This window comes from Mustela nigripes, chromosome 1 (assembly GCF_022355385.1).
Source record: "Mustela nigripes isolate SB6536 chromosome 1, MUSNIG.SB6536, whole genome shotgun sequence".
NCBI classification, from domain to species: domain Eukaryota; kingdom Metazoa; phylum Chordata; class Mammalia; order Carnivora; family Mustelidae; genus Mustela; species Mustela nigripes.
The window spans coordinates 21,172,791-21,192,099 of record NC_081557.1 but is presented as its reverse complement, the minus strand read 5'-3'; the positions used below and the strand labels follow the sequence as shown (position 1 = coordinate 21,192,099).

At 34.5% G+C, this 19,309-nt stretch overlaps 1 protein-coding gene and 1 pseudogene across 1 annotated transcript in view; one reads left to right on the top strand and one right to left on the bottom strand.

The window, feature by feature from the left end:
- CCDC73 (coiled-coil domain containing 73) overlaps positions 1 to 19,309 on the bottom strand; it is a 170,139-nt gene that overhangs the window by 61,200 nt on the left and 89,630 nt on the right. The window contains exon 7 of the mRNA XM_059406402.1: positions 9,129 to 9,167. Within this exon, the coding sequence (XP_059262385.1) occupies positions 9,129 to 9,167 (39 nt within the window). The remainder of the gene's footprint in view (positions 1 to 9,128; positions 9,168 to 19,309) is intronic.
- On the top strand, positions 10,151 to 10,961 carry LOC132010688 (protein SET-like; annotated as a pseudogene).

Below are 19,309 nucleotides of genomic sequence, written 5' to 3'. Positions count from 1 at the left end.
TATGTGGAAAACCCAAAAACCCCACCCCCAAATTCCTAGAACTCATACAGCAATTTAGTAATATGGCAGGATACAAAATCAATGCACAGAAACCAGTTGCTTTCTTAAACACTAACAATGTAACAGTACAAAGAGAAATTAGAGAATTGATTCCATTTACAATAGCACCAAAAATCATAAGATAGGGGCACCTGAGTGGCTCAGTCATTAGGCATCTGCCTTCAGCTCAAGTCATGATCCCAGGATCCTGGGATTGAGCCCCTCATCGGGGCTCCCTGCTGAGCAGGGAGTCGTTTTCTCCCTCTCCCACTTCCCCTGCCTGTGTTCCCTCTCTTCCTGCGTCTCTCTTTGTCAAATAAATAATTTTTTTAAAAGATTTTTATTTATTTATTTGATAGACAGAGATCACAAGTAGGCAGAAGGCAGGCAAAGAGAGAGGGGGGAAGCAGGCTCCCTGCTGAGCAGAGAGCCCTATGTGGGGCTCTATCCCAGGATCCTGAGATCATGACCTGAGCCGAAGGCAGAGGCCTAAACCACTGAGCCACCCAGGCGCCCCAAATAAATAAATTTTAAAAAATCTTTTTTAAAAAATCATAAGGGCGCCTGGGTGGCTCAGTGGGTTAAGCCGCTGCCTTCAGCTCAGGTCATGATCTCGGGGTCCTGAGATCGAGTCCCGCGTCGGGCTCTTTGCTCAGCGGGGAGCCTGCTTCCTCCTCTCTCTCTCTCTGCCTGCCTCTCTGCCTGCTTGTGATTTCTCTCTGTCAAATAAATAAATAAAATCTTTAAAAAAAAATTAAAAAATCATAAGATACTTTGGAATAAACCTAACTGAAGAGGTAAAGGACCTATACTCTAGGAACTACAGAACACTCATGAAAAGAAATTGAAGACACAAAAAGATGGAAGAACATTCTATACTCATGGATCGGAAAAGAAACATTGTTAAAATGTCTGCATTGCCCAGTGCAATCTATATTTTCAATGCTATCTGGATCAAAATACCAATGGCATTTTTCAATAACATTTTTTTAAAGGTTTTGATCTTGACATCACATTGGTAGAATCACTGATTGGTTTCAAAACCTTTCATTCATTTTTGCCACATGCTTCAGTACCAGTGATGAGCACTCAGTAATTGTTTCCTGAATGAACTGTTGTCCTGTGGAGTGGCAGCAGCGTAAATTTATTAGATTTACCTGGCCTGTATCTGTTTCCCTTATCCAATATTATCACAATTTCAAATATTTATTTGAAGTAGTTCTTCCTCATTACAATCTAGTAGAATTGAAATTCACACGCTTTATTCTCCCTTAGTCAAGTGAAGGGTGTATTACTCAAAATAAATCAACTGATTTCTACCTTTTTGGAATTTGAAACTTGAGCAAAATGACTATAAAACTAAATAAGTTCAGTAGTGGTCCTATCCAGAGTGATGAGACTTAAAAAAAAAAAAAAAAGATTTATTTATTTGACAGAGAAAGGGAACATAAGTAGAGGGAGTGGGAGAGGGAAAAGCAGGCTTCCTGTGGAGCAGGGAGCCTGACATAAGGCTCCATCCCAGGACACAGGATCATCACCTAAGCCAAAGTCAGACGCTTAATGACTGAGCCACTCAGGCACCCCGACATTCTTAACTTTTTCAAAGATACTTTTTAATGATTTTAAGCAAACTGAAAATATCGTTAGTAATGATCATAATGGATGAATTCAAAGTTTCTCATATACTTCTATGGGCTTTTCAAATTCACTACTTAGTCATTTGAATTAATCATGTAACAGTTATAAACACAAACAAGCTGACAAGTGTACTTACAATGAAGATCTTCTATCTGTCTGGGTAGTCACAATTTTCCATAACAATGAAAAATAAAGAACCATATTCCATTCCTCTAAAATGCCACTTAATTCTTTAATCTAGAGGATTATACCTTCTTTCAGCAGAAGTGTAGAAACCTAACACAATTTCACAAAAATTAGTCTAAAGGCATTACTTGAATCCAAGGATTTTTAAGTTTTTATTTTTATTCCAATTAGCTAACATACAGTCTAATATTAGTTTCAGATGTACAATAATATAGTGCTTCAACAATTCCACACATCATCTGATGCTCATCATGACAAGTACACTCCTTAATCCTCATCACCTATCTCACTCATCCCCCCACCCATCTTCCCTCTGGTAACCAACAATTCTCCATATTTAAAAGTCTGTTCCTTGGTTTGTCTCTTTTTAAACTTTACTCATTTGTTTTCTTAAATTCCACATATGTGTGAGATGATACAGTATTTGTCTTTCTCTGGTTGACTTATCTTTGTTTAACATTATACCTTCTAGTTCCATCTATGTCATTGCAAATGGCAAGGTTTCATTCTTTTTATGGCTGAATAATTTTCCATAGTATCTGGAATATCTGATATATATCTCACATCTTCTTTATCCATTCATCTATCAATGGACATGGGCTGCTTCCATTAATCCATTCTGAGTCTCTTCTTGTGTATGGTGTAAGAAAGTGGTCCGGTTTTCTCAATACCATTTGTTGAAGAGACTGTCAACAGTTGGATATTCTCTCCTGCTTTGTTGAAGATTAATTGACCATATAGTTGTGGGTTTATTTCTTGGTTTTTTATTATTTTCCACTGATCTATGTGTCTATTTATGTGCCGGTACCATACTGTTTTCATTACTACAGCTTTGTAATATAACTTGAAGTCCAGAATTGTGTTGCCTCCAGCAATTTGCTTTTCCTTTTACAAAGTTGCTTTGGCTGTTCAGGGATTCCGGGTCTTTCGTGGCTCCATGCAGATTTTAGAATTGTTGGTTCTAGTTCTGTGAAAACTGCTGTTGGCATATGGATAGGGATTGCATTAAATGCGTAGATTGCTTGGGGTAGCACAAACATTTTAACAATATTTGTTCTTCGAATCCATGAGCAGGGGCATGTCTTTCTATTTCTTTGTGTCACCTTCAATTTCATTCATCAGTGTTTCATAGTTTTCAGAGAATAAGTCTTTCACCTTTTTGGTTAGGTTTATTCCTAGGCATCTCATTACTTTTCATGCAACTGTAAATGGGATTGCTTTCTTAATTTCTCTTTCTGCTGCTTCATTATTGGTACACAGAACTTCAACCAATTCTGTACATTCATTTTTGTATCTTGTAACTTTACTGAATTAGTTTATACAGTCTAGTACTCCTTGGTTGAATCTTTCAGGTTTTCATTACATAGTATCATATCATCTACAAATAATTAAAATAAGAAGTAAAGGAAGAAGTAATTCTTCCTTACCACTTTGGATGCCTTTTATTTCATTTTGTTATCTAATTGCTGTGGCTAGTACTTCCAGTAATACTTTGAAGAAAAGTGGTGAGAGTGGATCTCCTAGTTACTGACATTAGGGGAAAAGCTCTGTTTTTCCCCATTGAGGATGATGTTAGCTGTGGGTTTTTCATAGAACTCCTTTACTGTATGTTGAGGTATGTTCCCTTTAAGCCTACTTTGTTAAGAGGCCTTTTTTTTTTTTTTTTAATCATGAGTGGTTATTGTACTTTGTCAAATGCTTTTTCTGCATCTACTGAAATGACCATATGGTCCTTACTTTTCTCTTATTGATGTGATGAATCATGTTGTTCATTGATTTGTAAATACTGAACCATCCTTGCATCCCTGAAATAAATCCCACTTGATCATACTGAATGATTTTTCTTTTTTTATTTTTAATGTATTGTTGATTTTGGTTCGCTAGTAACTTATTAAGGACATTTTGCATCTATATCCATCAGGGATACTAGCTAGTCATTCTCTTTTTTAGTGGTGTCTTTATCCGGTTTTGGTATCAGGATAATCCTGGCCTCACAGAATGAATTTGAAAGTTTTCCTTCTTTTCTTCTTTCTTGTAATAGTGTGAGAAGAATAGGCGTTAACTCTTCTTTAAATGTTTCGTAGAATTTGCCTGTGAAGCCAGTTGGTGCTGGACTTTAGCTTTGGGGGAGTTTTTTCATTACTTATTCAGTTTCTTTGCTGGTGATCAGTCTATTCAAATTTTCTATTTCTTCCTGCTTTAGTTTTAGTAGGTTATATGTTTCTAGGAATTTATCCATGTTTTCTATTTTGTACAATTTGTTGGCATATAGTTCTTCCTAATATTCTAATTGTATTTCTGTGGTATTGGTTTTATTTCTCTTCTGTCAATTGTGATTTTATTTGAGTCCTTTTGTCTTTTTTTTTTCTTGATAAGTCTAGATAGAGGTGTATCAACTTTATTGATTTTTTTTTCACAGAATCAGTTCCTGGTTTCATTGACCTATCCTATCATGTGGGTTTTTTTTTTTTTTTAGATTCCAGATCATTTATTTCTACTCTCATCTTTATTTTTTTCCTTCACTCTGCTGGTTTTAGGTTTTGTTGTTGTTCTTTTTCTAGCTCCTTTAGGTTTAAGGTCAGGTTGTTAGAGATTTTTCTTAATAGTCCTACATTGCTAAATACTTCCCTGTTAGAACTGCTTTTGCTGCACTCAAAGCTTTTAGACTGTTGTGTTTTCCTTTTCATTTGTCCCCACATACTTTATTTCTTCTTTTATTTCCTGGTTGGCCCATTCATTATTTAGTACCATGGTATTCAACATCCATATATTTGTGGTCTTCAGATTTTTTCTTGTGGTTGACTTCTAGTTTCATAGCATTGTGGTCAAGGAATTTTTCAATTTTTCAGCTTAAATCAATTTTTAATGTGACCTTTATGAGAATATTGTCCACTACACATTAATATAAGCTTCCTTAACCTTTCAGTTAAAAAATTGAAAAAATAATGATACTGTTATGCTGAAAATAAATAAATGAAAAAAAATTAAAAAATGATAAATATAATAGGCTGTCAATGCCTGTAAAGATGAATAATCCTGATAACTAAAACCGCAGCAAAGATTAAAGTGATTTAATTGGTTTTCTCTACATACATAGAGCTCTATACAAATTAAAATATATTGTGATATACTCCTTTTCAACATCCTTTGCTTAAAGTCAAAGTTAATTCAATTAAGTTGAAGTTATTTGTTTGCATGACATAATCTGATTTTCAAATACATAAACCTAGTCAATGACCATGATATTATAAAGACTTTCAAATTACATAGGCACTCATAGCTCATTAGCCCATACAGGCTCATATGGGACTGTTTGTACATGAATCTACTTGGCTGCTCTGACTTAGTTCTCATAAAGAGATGAAGAGGCTAGTTGTCAAGTTTGCTGCTAATTGCATGTCAGCAAATAGCTTAAATTCTTTGGGAAGCAATGAGAAAAACAGATTGGTATCACTTGTCTGAGAAACCCAAGAACATTTTAAATAATAATATAAGTAACTTTATGGCATTGTTTTTTTTTTTTTAAGATTTTATTTATTTATTTGACAGACAGAAATCACAAGTAGGCAGAGAGGCAAGCAGAGAGAGAGGAGAAAGCAGGCTCCCTGCTGAGCAGAGAGCCCAATGAGGGGCTCGATCTCAGTACCCTGAGCCGAAGGCAGAGGCTTTAACCCACTGAGCCACCTAGGCGCCCACTTTATGGCATTGTTATTAAAACTTTAACATTACATATTATATCATAGTAAAGATAATTTTATTAAGAAGACTAAAAAATAGCTAAGTACCTACTGTTTTTGTTCTTTTTACCTCTATGAATTGATTCAAGCTATTTTCTTTTTTTTTTTTTTTTAAGATTTTATTTATTTGACAGAGAGATTGATCACAGGCAGGCAGAGAGGCAGGTAGAGAGAGAAGCTCTCTGCCGAGCAGAGAGCCTGATGTGGGGCTCAATCTCAGGACCCTAAGATCATGACCTGAGCTGAAGGCAGAGGCTTGACCCACTGAGCCACCCAGGTGCCCTGCTATTTTCTTCTTTTACACATTTTACTATTACATGCAAAGACTCTGTCCACAGATAATATCAGGATTCACTGCTTTCCAAATGCAAACTTAAATTTTAACAAACATGGGCACCTGGTGGCTGAGTGGATTAAAGCCTCTGCCTTGGGCTCAGGTCATGATCCCAGGGTCCAGGGATTGAGCCCCACATCATGATCTCAGGGTCCTGGGATCAAGCCATGCATCAGGCTCTCTGCTCAGTAGGGAGCCTGCTTCCTCTTCTCTCTCTGCCTGCCTCTCTGCCTACTTGTGATCGCTGTCTGTCAAATAAATAAATAAAATCTTTTAAAAAAAATTTTTTTAACAATCTATGAAAAGCAAGATTAGAGGAAAAGACAGTATAGAGGAAAAGACAGCATAATTAAGATTAAAGTCTACATGTATATTTGTCTGCATATGTGTGGTCTAAAAGATTATTTTAAAGCTTTGAAACATTTAAAATAGGAATAACTTAAAAATAATATTTACACACAACTTTTTACAACTACGTTTACTAATAAAAGGCACAGCTGCTCATTTCCCCCTTATTTCCTATGGATACCAATTTGAAAACCTTCAGGAATAAAATGAATTTCCCTTAAAATAATTCATTAAATTTTAGTGAAAAAGATAAAAACTCAAAAAGAAATTTCATACATTCGTCAAATCTATTTTGCAAATTACCTTTAAATTTCTTCAATATAACCCCAAAATATATCAATGGGGCTATAAAACTCACTTTTTAAGAAACCTATGGCATCTTTCTTAGGGTATTTTCACCTTTTTTAGTCACAAAGATAAGGTACATAATACTTAAACTAACTTAAAGTTACACCAGTATTCTTGTGTGTACAGATACAAATTATATTTAATAATTATGAAGACTGTTCTCATACATGTCATTATTCTAAAAAAATTCAATGAAAGAGAAAAATGTAATTTTAAATTATATGAAACCTTCAGTATTCCAACTTTAATTTAATAAAGAAAAATAAATCCCTCTTTTAAGTCTTTTCTTTAGAGGAAAGTGATATATAAAAAAAATAAAATACAACTAAGAGCTGGTTGGATATGTTTTTACTTCATTTAGTCAGTCTTATCAGCTACTCATTACAAAACATAGTCACCTACTATGGTAACGATAAGAACACAACAGGAAAGATTTTCATCAATCACCAAATCACAATTAATAGTTAATTATTTGATTGTGTTCAAAAGAAAGTTAGAGTACTCTCAGAGATAGGTGAATCTTTTAATTCATACTGTGTTAATTTACCTATGTACATATTACCAACTCTACACAAAAATCAGCTTACTGAATTCCCAAAAGAAAGAAATTTACTAGTATTTAAAGGTTCACCTATAGGAGATCATGAACTTCTTTACAATTTCTTAATACTGTTTTTGAAAAATTGGGGGGGGCGCTTAACTTTATCAGTTGCTTCCCAAAATCCTGCCTTGATGTAAGTAACCATTTTTTTTTCCTATCTTGCCTATAGAGTTAAGTTACATAAAAGAAAAATGATTTGAATAAAATAACATTAAATTACTGAATACAGTACTTTGAATAAAGGTCATCTGAATTATATAAGAATAATGTAAAAAGAATAATGTAAGAATGTTTAGAAAAAAGATTACTTTTAAATCTTAATTATCTAAAATACATTTAATATTCTGTCAGAATGGGCATAAAATCTTAATTATACATATCAATATATAAAATTATTTAATGCAAAAGTTAATGCTCTGAATTGTTAGAGAAAAATATTGTCACTATAACACAAATATCATTTTAGAAAGTTCTTAAGAGGTGGTCATTCACATTAACAAAATACTCAGAAGTGACTAAAAACTTTTTCCATTTTTTCTAAGACTATAAGTATCTGTTTCATGAAATTTTAAAGTAGAATAAAATAAAGCACATTTTATGTTGCCTTTGATCTTTAACTTGTAGCCTTATCTCCCAGGTCAGAGGGCACATTATTCAATTTCACTATATTTTGTGTAAAACCACTGTAGCGTTGAAGATGACTCTCAGTACAAATGTCACGGTACTTAAAGCTAAACCAGAATCTAGTTTTTCAGCTTCTTAATTAAAATCATAGTTTAAAATAGTCTGACAATATTATCTTTATTCTTTCCAGTTGAATAGTGACAGAATTTTCACATCTTTTATTCAATCAAGCTTAGCGATCTTTTAAAGGCCCTTTTATTTTCTAAAACATCAAAAACAATTTCACGAAGCAAAACAGTTACTTTATTTTTCGGTATTTAATAAAAAGTGATCTCTCCTTTCTTACTTCCTATACCTACAATATATAAACTTCACTCAAAAATTACTTTTACTTCTCTTACAGTCTGCTCCAAAGAAGGAAGATTGAAATAGTCTAAGTCCACCCAAAAAGCCCTCAGAAGATTTAAGTGGATATGGGAGAATTTTGCTCAATCAAAAATACAGGGAAATAAATCCTTCTGAATCAAATAGGGACAGGAAGAGAGAAGATCAAAATAAATATTCCATAAAATACTATGCTGTAAAAATTTAAATATTAAATTTTAATATACCATAGAAGAGGAAGGCGCAAGAAACACTTGTTGAATGATAAAGAATGAATACCCTATCCCAAGTGTCATATTCAAATGTCACTTCATTTTATTTTCATTTTTTAGGTAATCACTAATAACTGCATGCTTGCATAAATACCTAGAAAAGATAATAAAATAATAGGTTTTGTTGTTATTTCCTTATTCTTTAATATTAAAATAAGATATCAATAATCTGGGAACTAGGTTAAATTTATTTTATAATATGTAAAAACTATATAATCCAGGAATAAATTTGTGAAGTAAATTCATTTAAGCTATATTTAACATTTTAACATTGTAAGTCAGTCCTTTAAAGGGAATATTAATACCCAGTTTCAATTTTTTTTTCAAGATTTTATTTATTTATTTGACAGAGGGAGATCATAAGTAGGCAGAGAGGCAGGCAGAGAGAGAGAAAGAGAAGCAGGTTCCCCGCTGAGCAGAGAGCCCGGATGTGGGGCTCTATCCCAGGACCCTGATATCATGACCTGAGCAGAAAGCAGAGGCTTAACCAACTGAGCCACCCAGGCGTCCCTCAACTTTTTAAAATATAAATGCCACATTTATATTGACAAAGATACTACACACATTACATTATGTGCTAATCTGGAGAGTGAGTGTGTATTTTGTGATCACCTTACCATTTCACTGACTTTCTTCTGTAATGAATATTTAGAAACCTTGAAAAAAAGAGAGAGAGAGAGAAAATTCATTATAATTCTGCACTTATCTGTTACAAATTCCTCCTGATATTAAAATTATATGCTATACAATGTGGTATTTATTTCCTACACACTATTTTTTCCTTGGGACATTTTTTTCAGGATGTTATTTACCATAACTTTTTTCTATATAACAAAACAATATATTCATTAATTATTCAAGATATATTAATGGAGCACCTATTACTATATACCAATCACTTTCCTTAGGACTCGGATACAGCACTGAACTAAGCAAATCCCTGCCCGCTAGTGGCTTTCTGTCTAGTGGAGGCAGTATAATTACTCATTTCAGCAGAATAAGTTCCAAGAAGTAGAATTCCTCTTAATTGTTCCCTTTCCTAGACTTTTAACAATTCTTACACAGTCCCTTAGAGTGGCTGACCAACTTAAACTCTACAAACTGTGGATGAGTGTTCACTGTTTATGTTTGCTAAATTTTAAGCACGAATAGTTACTTTACATTTCCTATGCAATCAATCTAGCACACTGCCTTGAATAAACTGATAATTTTATTTCATTTTTGTGAAAGAGGTCTTTTGGGATTTATTTCTTGAACAAATAATGAATACATACTATAAGTAAAGCACTAACATACACATTGAGGGTATAGTACTGAGCCAAAAAAAAAAAAAAATCCTGTCCAGATTAAATTCTGGGGATTGTAGAAAACAAGCAACATAAATAAGTTAAGATAGATGAAATATTAAATATTAGTAAGTACTAAAGAAAAATAAATCAAGGAAGGAGATTACATAAGATGCCCAAGAAAATCCTTTCTGAGATGGCATCTTTTGAGTCAAAATTCTACAGGAGTGAGGAAAAGAATTTTAGCTACTGGAAAGGCCCCTAGGTAAGAGAACATCTGAATAACAAGAAAGAGTAACTGGAGCTTTTTGCAGACCTGTGCCTCCCTTTGTTCTGTGGGCTATCCTCACAGCATGACCCCCAAACACCAGTCTTTGATCCTGCCTCAAACAAAGAAACTGAGATTTCCTCCTGCCCCCAAGCCAGAGGAGACATCACCCCTCTCCACTTGCCAAAGGGAGACACAGAACAGCAAGAAGCTTCAAGAAGCACCTGAACATACTGAAGAAGTACAAGATGAAACAGATTTGCTGAACAAGCCAGTGAGGAAATTCTGAGTAGAACAGAAATATAAGAAACTCCAAGCATTTTTTCAAAGGCACTGAAATTGATTGCCAAAATGCCAAATTTGGGGGTAACAACATCTGTCAATGATCCACAAGTGTCTGTACTGCTTGGGGAGGAAGAGGCATTGCATTATTTGACAAGAGTTGAAGTGACATAATTCAAAGATATAAAATCAGGTTACAGAATAGATTTTTATTTTGATGAAAACCCTTACTTTGAAAATAAAATTCTCTCCAAAGACTTTCATCTACACGAGCATGGTGATCCATCTTCAAATTCCACTGAAATCCGGAAAGGATCTGATGAAATGTTCAAGTCAAACACAGAATAAAGCCAGCAGAAAGACACAGCATGAGGAACCAGAGAGCTTCTTCACCTGATCTACTGACCATTTTGAAGCAGGTGCACATGAGTTTGGAGACATCATTAAAGATGATACTTGGCCAGATCCATTATAGTACTACTGGGTTCCTGATATGGATAATGAAGAAGGGGAAGGAGGAGAAAGAAGGATTGGAAGATATTGATGAAGAAAGTGAAGAAGATGAAGATGATGATGGGGGGGAGGGAGAAGAAGAGGTTAAAGGAGAGGACTAATGAAACTATGATGGAGTCCAACCTTCTTTTCTGAATTTTCTCAGTCCCTGGGAGCAAACTATAGTATCCCCAACCCAGCTCCTTTGTGCTTATTTGCCCTGTTTTTTGAAGCCTCTTTCCTCTCCCTTTATAAAATGGTTCTCAGCTTATTGGGGGAAGGGGAGATATCTTGAGCAGAATACACTGGGAAAAGAATCTCTCCCCCTTTCTGTTCCAAATTCATTTTTATTCCTTCCTGTCACAACAAAAATTTTACGGAATCAACATCCCTTTGCTCTGTGGGAAAAAAGAAAAATCTTCTACTCCTTTAGGTCTGTTGGAACCTGGAGGGGGCTAGGCCCCTGTGTAGCAGTGCATAGAATTCTAGCTTTTTGTCCTCCTTTCTTTGTATATTGGACTCAGAGATTACATTGTGTCTGTACGTGAATAGGACCGTTAGCACTTATCAACATGTATCTGTCTATTTTGTTTAAAAAAAGAAAAAAAAAACTTTAAAAAATGGGGTAATGTAACATCAGCAAAAGGGAGGTTTGAGATGTTTAGGTAGGTTAAGAGGGCATTTTGTCAACATGTCTTCTCCTTTGGAATGTTTAATTGTGATGTTTAACGACATCCTGCAGTTTAAGTTGACACTTTGAAAATAAAATTGAAATAAGTCAAGCAGAGAAAGACAATTATCATATGGTTTCACTTATTTGTGGAACATAAGGAATAGCATGGAGGACAATAGAAGAAAGGGAAAAATGAAGGGGAGAGTTAACAGAGGGGGAGATAATTATGAGAGACTATGGATTCTGAGAAACAAACTCAGGGTTTTAGAGGGGATGGGGTGAGGGAATGGGTTAGCCCAGTGATGAGGAGTAAGGAGGGCACATATTGCATGGAGCACGGGGTGTAAATGAATTATGGAACACTATATCAAAAACTAATGATGTACTGTATGGGGATTAACATAATAAAAAAAATAGACTAAAAGATAAGATAAAATAAAATAAAATTATCTCTTAATGATGACTTGAGTCCTACCACTTGAGGGGAGCATCAGCAGAACCTGTAGGATTTTATTTGGGATTGACATTATCTACTATAATTTTGTTCCTGTTTATTTTTAAATTTCTTTTTGTTTCACTGGAAAGGAAAGATGAAGCTCAGTTTTAACTGTTAAAAGTGTACAAGTTGCTCTGCTACAATAAAATTAAATGTGTACACACACACAGAAGAACAACAGGAAAGCCAATGCGGCTGGAAGGGAACAAGCAAAGGGAAGAACAGCAATAGAGGAATTTAGAGAAAAGAGGAGGCAAGTGGGGCAAATCATTGTCGGTCTTATAATGCATGATGATACAGAGTTAGGTTTTTACACTCATTGAAACAGGAAGACTTTGAAAAGTTCCAAGTACAAGTATAACGTAGCCTGACGTGCCTTTTTTTTTTTTTTTTAAGATTTTATTCATTTATTTGACGGAGAGAGATCACAAGTAGGCAGAGAGGCAGGCAGAGAGAGAGAGAGAGAAGCAGGTTCCCCGCTGAGCAGAGAGACCGATGTGGGACTCGATCCCAGGACCCTGAGATCATGACCTGAGCCGAAGGCTGCGGCCTAACCCACTGAGCCACCCAGGTGCCCCCTGACGTGCTTTTTTAAAAGGTCACTCTGTTAACACTAACAAAGAACACAGGTGGAAGCAGGAAAACCACTTAATAAGCTACTGTCCTAATACAGATGAAAGAGGACGATGGTTTTAATAATGAATGTAGTGAGATGTTGTCTGATTCTGGATATTGTCTGAGAAGAATGCTGAAAAAAAGTGCAAAATGAAAAAAGGAAGCCATAACTAATGAGGGAAGAAAAAACAAAGAAGTTTTCAGGAGGCGGATATTTTTTAAAGCAAAAAAATCGTGTTCCTGGTTTTGAATATATCAAATTTCATGTAAATTCAGGCAGGATTTGGGGCTGGAGATACATATTTGCAAGTCCTTTGCACATAGATCCCATCTGAAAGACATGAGCTGGTATGAGATCAGAGTATTTTTCAAAGCATACAGACAAAAGAAAAGTAAAAGAGCAGATGTCATCTAGAAAAATAAGAGGAAAACAAACTTCAGAACACTTTCACTCTAATCCTGAATTTATTATCTGCTCCTATAATATTTAATTTTATGTGGCAACTTGACTGGAACAAAAGATGCCCAGATTAAACATTATTTCTTGGTGTGTCTGTGAGAGTGTTTCTGGATGACATCAGCATTTGAGGCAGTGGAATGAGTAAAGTAGAATGTGCATCGGCTCTGTTTCACTGCAGAACCTTCACTAACATAGCTACCATTTGCCACAGGTAAAACTAATACATCTAAAGCAAATTTACCAAAATTCTCTCAAGTCACTGTTTGCTCTCCAAACATTAACACCTCTGCATCTAATTATTTCTGAATCATGATTCACAGCTACATTTTATCAGCATCTCTAGAACATTTCTCAACTTAAAAAGCTACCACGTAGTGACATTCCTATGAAACATAAGTAGAATTTCAAAGTAATACAACTAGACTGACATGAAATCTTTTTATGGAGGCTATTAAACATAATGATTTTTTTAATTCTAAAATTACACAGAAGTAGATTATAGTATAAAACATCTCTCTGACACAGGAAAAAACTATACTGGCACTAATTAATTTATTAAGTATAGAAGACTATTTCAAAGAAAAAGTATAAATATCTTCCTATTATAGTATCCCTTACTTTGTGAAATATTTTATAAAAAGCAGACTAAGAAATGCATTTCTTTACAGCAAGCCTTATTTTCCCATTAATTTTCTATTAACTGGTTTTATGTTATTTGGGAATAAAGTCCACCAAACTATGTTTAAAAATATTTAATCTTTTCCCCTTCCTAAACTATTCAGTCCTAACTCCACAGGCCAGAGTAGGCTAAGATAGGTGTCCATGGGGAAGGGTGGAAAGGGTCAGGGTGGCAGCATTCCAGAACAGGGTATCAGGCCTGAATGAGGAAAAGAGGATCCCAATGAGAAGGAGGGAAATCGACTGTGGGAGTGAGAAGCTGAGAAAGGTACTTTTGAAGATTAATATGGTATTAATATGGCATTAATATTATTTAATATATATAATTTATTATTTAATATAATATTGAATATTATTAATATTATATTAAACAATATATTATTTATATATGATTATTTAAATAATATATTATTTAATATAATATTAATAATATTCAATATTATATTAAATAATACTATTTAATATTAATTAATATGGTATTAAACCTGGGGGGCTAGAAAACTCTTGATCTCGGGGTCTTAAGTTCGAGCCCCATATTGGGAGTAAAGATTACTAAAGAAAAGAAAAAGAAAACCTAAAAGACTCCACAAAAACCACTAAAACTGATAAATGGATTCAATAAAGTTGCAGGATACAAAATCAATGTGCAAAGATCTGTTGCATTCCTATACACCCATAATGAAGTAGCAGAAAGAGAAACTAGAAAACAATCCCACTTAAAATTGCACAAAAAATAAGAAACCAAGGAACAAACCTAACCCAAAAAATGAAAGACTTATACTCTGAAAACTATAAAACACTGATGAGGGATGCCTGGGTGGTTCAGTCAGTTAAGCGTCTGCCTTCAGCTCAGGTCATGATCCTAGGGTCCTGGGATTGAGTTCTGTATCGGGCTCCTTTCTCAGCAGAGATCCTGCTTCTCTCTCTGCTTCTGACTGCCTCTCTGCCTACTTGTGATCTCTCTCTCTCTCTCTCTCTCTGACAAATAAATAAATAAATCTTAAAAACAAAAACAAAACAAAAAAAAACCTGATGAATGGAATTGAAGGTGACACAAAGAAATAGAAAGACCTGCCCTGCACACGGATCGGAAGAACAAATATTGTTAAAATGTTTGTGTTACCCCAAACAATCTACACATTTCATGTAATCCCTATCCATATGCCAACAGCAGTTTTCACAGAACTAGAACCAACAATTCTAAAATCTGCATGGAACCACGAAAGACCCTGAATCCCTGAACAGCCAAAGCAACTTTGTAAAAGGAAAAGCAAATTGCTGGAGGCAACAAAATTCTGGACTTCAAGTTATATTACAAAGCTGTAGTAATGAAAACAGTATGGTACTGGCACATAAATAGACGCATAGATCAGTGGAAAATAATAAAAAAACCAAGAAATAAACCCACAACTATATGGTCAATTAATCTTCAACAAAGCAGGAGAGAATATCCAACTGTTGACAGTCTCTTCAACAAATGGTATTGAGAAAACTGGACCACTTTCTTACACCATACACAAAAAGAGACTCAGAATGGATTAAAGACATAATGTGAGACCTGAGATCATAAAAACCCTAGACTAGACCATAGGCAGTAATGTCTCTGACATGAGCTGTGGCAGTATTTTTCTAGATATGTCCCCCAAGGCAAGGGAAATAAAAGGAAAAATAAACTATTGAAACTACATCAAAATAAAAGTCTTCTGCACAGCAAAGGAAACAATCAACAAAACTTAAAGGCAGTTTATGGAATAGGAGAAGATATTTGCAAATGACATAGGCAATAAAGGGTTAGTATCCAAAACATATAAAGAACTTATAAAACTCAACACCCCCAAAATGAATAATCCAATTTTTAAAAAGGCAGAAGACATGAAAGACATTTCTCCAAAGATGACATATAGATGGCCAACAGATACATGAAAAGATGTTCCACATCACTCATTGTGGGGGAAAGGCCAGTCAAAACTACACTGAAGATATCACCTCACACTTGTTAGAATGTCTGAAATCAAAAACACAAGAAACAACAAATGTTGGGGAAGATGTGGACAAAAGAGAGCACTCATGCACTGTTGATGAGAATGCAAACTGGTACAGCCACTGTGGAAAACAGTATGGAGTTTCCTCAAAAATTAAAAAGAACTGTATGATCCAGCAATCACACTACTGGGCATTTACCCCCCAAATACAAAAACACTAATTCAGAAGGATACATGCATCCCTATGTTTATAGCAGCATTATTTACAATAACCAAACTATGGAAGCAGCCCATGCCCATCAATAGATGAACGGATAAAGAAGATGTGAGATAGATAGATAGATCTATAGATAGACAAATAGATAGACAGATCTCAAATATTCCACATACTATGGAATATTATTCTGCTATAAAAAAAAAGAAATCTTGCCATTTGCAATGACACAGTTGGAACTAGAGTGTATAATGCTAAGCAGAATAAATCAGTCAGGGAAAGACAAATACTATATCATCTCACTTAATATGTGAAATTTAAGAAACAAAATAAATGAGCAAAATTTAAAAAGAGAAAGAGAGAGGTAGGCAAACCATGAAACAGACTCTTAACTATAGAGAATAAACAGATGGTTACCAGATGGGAGGTGGATGGGGAGCTGGGTGAAGTAAGTGATAGTGATTATGGAGAGCATCTGTCATAAAGAGCACTGAGCGATGTATGGAATTGCTGAATCACACTGTACACCTGAAACTAATATAACACTGTTAACTATACTGAAATTAAAAAAAAAAAAATTTAAAAAGAAGTAGAGTAAGGTGAGGAGGCAACCCTGAAAAAGGGCAACCCAATTCATGGTGTCAGAGTTCAAGCACGGAAAAGAGGGCATCCATGTTAGGAAGGAAGTCATGGCAAATTGATAAACTGGTTGTATACAGGGTAGTTTATCATAGAAGTAAATATATTAAGGATAAAGAATGTCACATTTCTCACTGTAAAAGGAAATAAATGTATAAACACAGAAAGGAAATAAACTAAAATTAATAACCTCACTGTTTCATATTAAAATTGGAGGTAGGGGTGCATGGATGGCTCAGACACTGGGTGTCTGCCTTTGGCTTGGGTCATGATCCCAGGGTCCTGGGATTGAGCCCTGCATCAGGCTCATGCTCAATGGAGCAGGAGCCTGCTTCTCCCTCTCCTGCTCCCCCTGCCTGTGTTCCCTCTCTTGCTCTGTTTCCCTGTCAAATAAATAAATAGTCTTTAAAAAATAAAAATTGGAAGTAATGTGATTTCATGGTTTTTTTATATACATTTCATGGTTTTTTATATATAGGTTGTTAGAAATAAACATTATAAATTATAAACATAAATCTAAATTATATTTCTGTGTATGTAAATACATACATAGATCTCTGTCCACCAAGAAAGTCTGAGAGCAGTGATGTATCAATAGCAATGAGTACAACAGTGCCCAGATCTTTGCTTCTATATACTATTTTCCACTAAAAGGAACCAGGGCAACATGGTGAAATGATTCATTCCAGTGCAAGGACAGGTAAATCACAAAATGATCCTGGAATATTTTGCTATCCTCTAAAAGCAGGAAAATGCTGAAAGAATGAAGACGTATCCAAAGGACTCAGTAATCAGTTTTATGGACTCTCACCAGCCAAATCAAGGATAATTTGAGCACCAAAATAAGTGATAGTCACAGATTTTAATCCATTAAAAAAACTATGAATCTATACTGATAAAAACAAATAAATGAATATAGGAAAAGTTTGGTGAGAAACAGAATATTTACATAATTTCAAAGTATCTCCTTACAAAATACTCTGATTACAAGGGGAAAGAGTACCTTTTTAATGGAGAAATTATTTTAAAGAACAACAACAAAAAAAAAATGTAGAGATGAAGAATGTGGTGAATGCACTGAAAAAATGTAAGAGAGAGCCTTAAGGCCACACTGAATTGAATAGAAGAACCAGTGAACTCAAAGACAGATCATTTGAAACTATTCAATCAGAGAAGAAAAACAAGTGAAAGAGGGTGAAGAAAACCTAAAAAATTTATAAAACAGCATCAAAGGAATCAATATAAGCATCATGAGAGTCCCAAAGGAGAAAAATAAAAGAGACAGAAGAAAGCTTACTCAAAGAAATAATGGCTGAAAACTTCCCAAATCTTGGGAGGGAAATGGACATCCAGATTCATAAGACTCAGAGGACCACAAACAGAATGAACCAAAAGAAGAATACACCAAGACACATTATAATCAAGTTGTCAAATCAAGGGGGAAAAAAGAGACTTCTGACAGTAGCAAGAGAAATCCAATTCACCAAATTTAAAGAAACTCCAATAAGATTATCTGTGGACTTCTCAGCAGAAAGCTGCATGCCAGAAGAGAGTGGGACGATATATTCCAAGTATCAAAAGAAAAATCTGCCAATCAAGAATATCATACCTAACAAAATTATCATTTAAAAAATGAAAGACAAACAAACAAACAAAAACTAACAGAATCAGTTACCACTTGACTTGTCTTATAAAAAATAATTAAGGTTCAATTCTTCAAATTGAAACAAAAACATTCCAAACAGCAATGAAAAAAGCATATGAAAATAGAATACTCATTTATAAAGTGTATACACAAATATAGAGAAATTCAAGACTGAATCGGTAGTATATAAATTCCTTTTAACCCTTATATAAAAATTAGGAAATAAAAATGTATTAATGAATATACAATATAAAAAGATGCAAACACTGTCCATAAGAACACAAAGTTGAGGGGGCAAACTATAGTGCTTTTGTATGCAATTAAAGCTGCTGTCAACTTTAAACTATTATAACTACAAGATATTTTATTCAAGACTTCAGATAACCGTAAAGATAAAAACTCATAATACATATACAAAAGCTAAAGAGAAAAAAATCAAGAAAATCACTACAAAAACATCAAATAACAAAGGCAGATAAGTGATGCACAAAATTACCACAGAACAGAAAACAATTTACAAAATGACAACAGTAATTCCACAGCTACCAATAATTACTTTACGTATAAATGTATTTAACTTTCCAACCAAAAGACATAGTGACAGGATTAAGAAAAAAAAATATGAAGTGATATACAGCTGTTCCTGCTTATCTGTGGTTTCACTTTCCATGGTTTCAATTACCCATGGTCAAATGCAATTCAGAAGCAAATGATTCTCCTTCTGATGTATCTAACACCACATCATTCACCTCACTTCATCTCATCACATACATTTTATCATCTCACACCATCACAAGAAGAAGGGTGAGTTTTATTTTTTAAAAAAATATTTATTTGAGAGAGAAAGAGAACAGGGGAGAGGGGGGAGAGAATCTTTAAGCAGACTCCCTTCTGAATGCAGAGCCTCCATCTCAAGACCCTGAGATCATGACCTGAGCCAAAATCAAAAAGTCGGATGCTTAGCTGACTAAGCCACCCAGGTAACCTGAAGGTTGAGTTTAGTATAATAAAATATTTGAAGAAAGAGAGAAAAAAAAGAAAAAGATCACATTCATATAACATTTATTA